Genomic DNA, 6,849 nt, shown 5'->3' with positions numbered 1-6,849 from the left:
TCTTTATTTCAAGAAGTGCTGTGCAGTCAAGACATTTGTGCAAAATCAATAAAAAATTCAAATATGCAGTTGCACACACACACACACACACACATATATATATATATATCATCAGTCTAGCTATCACTCTGAATACCCATCAATTATTTACTAAGTGGTAGAGCACATAATTTAGAACTCTAAACTCAGATTTTATCCTATTTTTTACAACTTATTCATAAAGGACAGAATAAAGATAGACATAAATTATAAGGTTGACATGTAATACTACTACTATATAGCATTCCCAGTAAGTATATTTATCATTGATAGCAATTACAGACTGGTGCCAGCCATAGACAAATTTAATGCCGCCCGCGCTGTCTCTCTGTGCGCTCCCACGGGATGCCTCACTGGCTGCGCTCATTGATTTGCAGCCCCCTCCCCATCAGCCTAGCTCCTTCCTCTGCCTCGCTGTGAACTGGGATTACATTACAGACTCACATGATGAGCCACAGACCGCCCGCCACCCCGACCAATTGCTGTATTCACTGCTATCCCCACGGCAGCAGTAACAACAGCCACCACTCCTCCCGGCCACAGGCTGTCACCGCCCGAGCCAGGAACTTTCCCACGGCCTGCGCGTGCTAACAGGCTGCCCCACAGCCTCTGATCTGGCATTACGCCCAACCAATCGGCAGAGAGTTGAGGGCTCAGAGGGAGGGGCCAATGAATACGCCCACTTGTCAATCAACATTAAATTCCCTTAGCTCTGAGTGCAGATTTATATAAGACAGGTTTCAAGACGCTTTTGTCCGTTGTGACGTTAAATGGGGGAGGCGGTGGGGGATGAGTGAGTAATATTACTGACGACAGGCAGATAATTGTGCTCCTAGAGAGGGCGTCGTAACCAAGTGTGTTACTTGTTCTGATGTGTTACAGATGCTGGCGGCACGTGCACGCGCAGTATTTCACTGAAAAAATTCCTCTCTTATATAAAACAGGGTCGGCAAGAGCAATCAACTAATAAAGTTACCACATGCACACATTGCGGCTTTGTGTTATCAGATTCATACTAAAAAAAGTTTCCCTTGCTCTTGTAGGTCTAAACAGGGCTTGAGTTCTTTTAAGCAATGTATGCAGTTGCCTAGGGAATCGGGATGCGCTTTCTGTCAGGATCGCGATTCGCGATACGAGTTGGTCAAGCGAAGCGATACAACTATCCCTTTATTTGGTTCGTGCTAATGGCTGCTCAGTACAGCACATACGTATGGAAACATAAATACTTTTCTTAAAGGGACATAATTAAACTGAATATACCAATAGGCCTCTGGGCAAAGCATGTGCTTTAATAAAACTTAGCATCAAAAAGTGTTACTGTCCCTGTATGTCCGACATCTGTACTTGGGGCTTCAAAAAGTGTTGATCTTAGAGGCAAATGAGTGCATAAGGTTATTGTTTTTATAATATCATGACACACTGAGTAGTTTACATAGTTGTGTACAAATCAGCTGCAACCTACAAGTAGTAGGCGAGGTGCGATGAGTAACACAAGTGCAGTTTATTCACACTGACTTCCTAAACCAGTCCCTCATTTCACCTAGTACACGGTATTATCTTCTGCATCACACGTGTATTACCCGAGGGAAACCCACAGGTGCATTACGTGAGCATAGGAGAGAGCTCCTAGCAATAAGACGTTATTTGTTGTAAGAGTGAGATGGTTAATGAAGATAATTGATCATTTACTTTTCTATAGGATAATGAGGTCATTTTGTGATATATTTTGGCAGTAAATAATAGATCATAAAGGATTTTCTTTATGTTTGCAACAGCATATAAGGCATGTAAGGCACTTAGTGATATTTTAAGTTTTATCCGGGCACGGTAGTATACACGACAAGCAAGTATGGATAAGCTGAGAGAAAATAATGGGTTTAAGATTTGTTGGAAGAATTATATAATAAAGTTTTTTATAGATGGTTTAGAGTTAATGAGTGCAAAACACTTTGTAGGAGGATTTTAATGAGAGGGCTCATTTATAGTTTTTTTTTAATAAATGGTAGGTGAATGATGAGCAACGTTGGGTTCATTTTGGCAGACAGATCTGTGATAAAAATGCAGCTCTGTACTCTGTTGATGTATTGCTCTTGCAGGACCTGTTTGTGTATGGGTGTGCGTTACAGCGCGTGCACGCTGCAAGCAGTGTTTGTAACACATCTGAACAAGTAACACAGTTGGCTATGACACAGGCGCCACAGCTCCCTGCTTCCCCTCCCTCTCACAGAGCATAAAAGAGGGAACCGTGGGAAAGCTATGGCTTGGTCTTAACCACAGGCAGAGCTGGAGGAGGGAACAGTGTGTGAGGAGTCAGGCAGGAATATAGACTGTGAGCCAGTACAGAAGACACAGACTAGAAGCCAACATTTGACCACTGCAGCCATGAAGAGGACTCATGAGTACAGCTCCTCTGACAGTGAGCTGGACGAGAATATTGAAGTGGAGAAAGAAAGTGCTGATGAGAATGGGTAAAAAAAGATTCTTATATTGTTTCCTGTCTATGGGAAAGGAATTAAGCGTTCATAGTGTACTTATATAAGAAATAGAACATAGTTGGTGACTTGCTACACATTTTCGCAGGTTATCACTGTATTTGAATAGCTTTTGGATGCTACTTTAGATTTTCAAGTAGTATGACATAGAAAAAACTGTCATTAAGTAAGTTCTAGCTTTACCTGAGTTTTTTTTCCATGTTATCTATGATTTATTGTAATACATTAACTCACAGACTTCCTAATGTGATTTTTTTTCTACACTTTTTTTTAATTTTAGGAACCTGAGTTCAGCTCCAGGATCTATGTCTCCCTCTACATCTTCCCAAATATTAGCCAGGAAGAGACGCAGAGGGGTGAGTACATGAAAAACCTCCAGTAGCTAGGAGAGCAATGCTTAGATGCGTTTCCTTGTCACTAAACCCGGATTATTTTATTTCCCTGCAGATCATTGAAAAACGTCGCAGAGACAGGATTAACAACAGTTTGTCTGAGCTTAGAAGACTGGTTCCCAGTGCATTTGAGAAACAGGTAATGTTAACAGTGACATTAGTAAATATTGATATAACAGGCTTAGTAACTAGACCTGCAGATTCTTAAAGGCTTTTTTATGTTATTATGATCATCAGATGAACGGCTTCTTGTAATAGCAAATATTTTTATATTATTTTCCGATACTGAATTATACAATATATAGAGAGACACACAATTTTATTTTTAATTTTAACTAATCTGCAATGTGTTGTAACTTTTTTTTTTCATCTATTTTATAACTGAATATTTTCTTATCACAGGGATCAGCAAAACTAGAAAAAGCAGAGATTTTACAGATGACCGTGGATCATCTCAAGATGCTGCACACCGCAGGGGGCAAAGGTGAGGAGTATTTCCAAAGAGCACCAACTGTTTTTTATTTGCCAACTAGTTATGAAAGAGATTGAAATCGTCATAGCTGTCATTTTTTATGGGAAACCGAGAGAGAGATGAAGTGATTTTTATATAAAAACATGTACAAAATGGATAATTTGCTAATTCCAGTGAAAGCTTTGTAAAGCCAATCAAATGATAGTTTAATTTATGTAGCGCAATGATGACAGTTAAGACCTATAATAATCACAGCTATACAAATCTTTTCCTCCTACATCAAGCTATGGAAGCACTTGCTATGAACTGTTAAAGGGATATTAAACCTCAATATTTTTTTCATGATTTAGATAGATCATACAGTTTTAAACAACTTTCCAATTTACTTCTAAAATATAATTAGCTTCATTGTCTTGGTATTCTTTGATATAGGAGCAGTAATGCACTAAAGCCAGTGACAAGAGGCATATATGTTCAGCCACCAATTAGCAGCTTCTGAGCCTTCATATGCATTTTCAACAAAGGAGAGGAAGAGAACTAAACCAATTAGATAATATAAATAAATTGGAAAGTTATTTAAAATTACATGCTCTATCTGAGTCACGAAAGAAAAAAATGTAATGTCCATTTAAGGGAGTAACATATGCTCATTTTCTGGTAATGATGCTGGTACTGTATGAAATAGCTCAGTTTATGTACTCCAGTAATAGTAAATTCTAAGGTTAATTACAAACATAATCTGTTACTGATTGAACTAATGAACAAATGAACAAACCAATGTACTACTATTTTAGTTGATAACTTAATATCCTGGTTCCAAAGAATATACTTTGATATTGTTTGTGATATATCTGTTCAGTTACAACCACTGTTAATTATACTATGATCTTATTAAATCTACAGCAGTTCTAATGTTTAATTGATAAATCAGTATGACCATTTGTGAATAAAATAGCATCTAATTATTACTTTGATATATGAACTACACAAATATTAACAATTTTCATGCCAGAAAGCAAGCGGAAATTTGTAGCATGTTGATAGCATTCTTACAATATTTGTTGTAATTCTGTGTGCTGCAAATTAGCCATGGACCTGTTTAATTCTACATAAAAAAATAATATATGTGTGTGTGTATATATATATATATGTGTGTTATAACTGTTTGGTGGTAGTTCCAATATACAATAAAAAAAAAATCTATCCATAACTATTCTTTTAATTAGCTTCTTATATGTTCCATAATACTTTATTATAAAATATGCTAAATATTTGTTGGTTAGTGCAGTCTTTGCTGCTACGGCTTATACATTTCCCCCTGTTTTCTTGTATTTTAGGCTATTTTGATGCCCACGCTCTTGCAATGGACTATCGAAGCTTGGGATTTCGGGAATGTCTTGCTGAAGTTGCCCGTTATCTGAGCATTATTGAAGGTCTAGATACTTCAGACCCTCTGAGAGTGCGACTTGTCTCTCATCTCAATAATTATGCCTCCCAGCGGGAAGCTGCAAACAGTGCTCACAGCAGCATTGGACATATTCCCTGGGGTGGCGCTTTTGGACATCATCCCCACATTTCTCATCAACTTCTTCTGACTCAGACCCCTCATACCAGTGCAAGCAGCACACCATCTTCTACAGAACCTCATCATCAGAGCAGACTTCCTGGTTCACCTCACGCTGAATCCTCCTCACTGCGAGTTCCCCCTAATGGGAACTTAGCGTCAGTGCTTCCAGTTATTGCATCTTCAAAACTGTCTCCTCCACTGTTGTCGTCTATGGCATCACTGTCTGCATTCCCTTTTACCTTTGGATCATTTCATTTATTGTCACCAAACGCACTGAGCTCCACAGCACCAGCACCAACAGGCAAGCCATACAGACCTTGGGGCACAGAGATTGGGGCTTTTTAATACATGAATAAGAACTGATCCAGGTGGACTGTACAGATTTAACATGCCCAGCTGTGCTGGGCTTTTAAAGACGTTTCCAATGTATTTGCTAACTTGTGTGGCACAATGGTACCATTACCCATAAGCTGATTGTTGTTTTTTTAATAGAATTTTATAAAATTAGTAACAAATGATTGCTAAAACTAGTACACCTCTCATTACACTAGTGGTGTAACAGAAATTGAAATATATATATGTGCTTAATATTTAAATTGCCTTGTAAAGTACTTTCACTTTATCTGAATAATTTAGGGTTTTCATTCATTTGTTACATTACTGTTTGACGTATCCCAGGAGCCTGCAAGCCACAGTTCCAAAATTCTAAATATGGCTGCTAAGTTTTTGGATTCTTTTAAATACAATCGTATATAAATTTATTCCCTGGCTCCTAAAATTTAATACAGGTGGCTTTTCAGTATTCTGGATGGCTACTAAGTTGACAAATTTGTCAACCCCTGTTACATTTTTTTTTCCTTTTTCTAAAGATGTGTCTTAGTCTAACTTCACCACATACTAATTTCAGCAACAATGCAGTGACTTCTGTTATTTTAATATTTGAAATTGCAATGTTTTATAAGGAAGTTCATTCTTATCTAAAATATATTTTAAGTTTTATATTTCCAGGCGTTGACAAATCAGATTTTTGAGCTTTATACAAGGGAGAATAGCAATGCTCACTTCAGTGGTTAAAAGGATGTTAAACACAGATAAAGTGGTTGTACAGTAGATGCCAATAGCATAGTTATTTGCACATAAATCCGGAATATACATTTCAACAAAAAAATCCTATTTTCTATTGTATTTTTTTAATCTAATGCACTAGAAAGTTATTTAACAAGTAGAATAATTTAAGACAGAACCCACTATGTGTATGTATATAATTCATTGTGCATGGATGCTTCATTAACGAAAGAGGTGGGCTCTACTGTACTGAGATTAATCACTGTACGGGTCTATTGTGACTAAATAAAAGACTCAAAGTGTGTTATATTGACATTTGGTTTCATTTATCAGTTTAAAACATTTTTTTTTTCTCCTTACAATTTCTGGGAGTTTTATCTTTTGTTTCATTTGATTACTGCTTTGCACTTAAAGGGACATTTAAAAGGGACATTAAACACTAAATAATCTTTTCATTTAATGTATCATTCTATATAGTATTTAGTCTGAGAAAAATGTAGATTTTTTAAAAAAAAATCCTTAACTGTTTAAATATTGACAAAATAAGTGTAAAGTTTTAGGATCTATAAAACATTGGGAGCTGCCATGTTGTAACTTAGGTTTCTTTCTCTGCTGTGGCCAATTAGAGACAGTTATAAATAGGTCACTAGAGTGTGCAGCCAATGACTGTGTGGTATATAATAGTGTTCTACACTTCCATTTCTAACAGGAACTGAAAAGCTCACAATTTCATAATGGAATTCCAGGAAAAGAAGACAAAATAAATAATGAAAATATTTTGCAGAGTTTTTTTTATATATACAATTTGACATTTTTTATTAC

The 6,849-nt window shown here is 36.8% G+C and overlaps 1 protein-coding gene across 1 annotated transcript; it reads left to right on the top strand.

Annotated features, from left to right (window-relative positions):
* Positions 1-2,203: 2,203 nt before the first annotated feature.
* Positions 2,204-6,340, top strand: HEY1 (hes related family bHLH transcription factor with YRPW motif 1). Its single transcript, XM_053713164.1, has 5 exons — positions 2,204-2,507; positions 2,812-2,887; positions 2,979-3,062; positions 3,326-3,407; positions 4,733-6,340. The coding sequence occupies exons 1-5, from the start codon at positions 2,422-2,424 to the stop codon at positions 5,305-5,307; spliced, it is 903 nt and encodes a 300-aa protein (XP_053569139.1). The 5' UTR covers positions 2,204-2,421; the 3' UTR covers positions 5,308-6,340.
* The last annotated feature ends 509 nt before the right edge of the window (positions 6,341-6,849 follow it).

Source organism: Bombina bombina, chromosome 5, assembly GCF_027579735.1.
Source record: "Bombina bombina isolate aBomBom1 chromosome 5, aBomBom1.pri, whole genome shotgun sequence".
NCBI classification, from domain to species: Eukaryota; Metazoa; Chordata; class Amphibia; order Anura; family Bombinatoridae; genus Bombina; species Bombina bombina.
Note: the sequence above shows the minus strand (reverse complement) of the source record. Positions and strands in the feature narration are given on the sequence as shown.

Coding starts and splice junctions, on each gene's coding strand:
- HEY1 (XM_053713164.1), top strand. CDS start 2,422: ATGAAGAGGACTCATGAGTACAGCTCCTCTGACAGTGAGCTGGACGAG. Junction 2,508..2,811: donor GAAAGTGCTGATGAGAATGG/GTAAAAAAAGAT, acceptor TTTTAATTTTAG/GAACCTGAGTTCAGCTCCAG. Junction 3,063..3,325: donor CCAGTGCATTTGAGAAACAG/GTAATGTTAACA, acceptor TTCTTATCACAG/GGATCAGCAAAACTAGAAAA.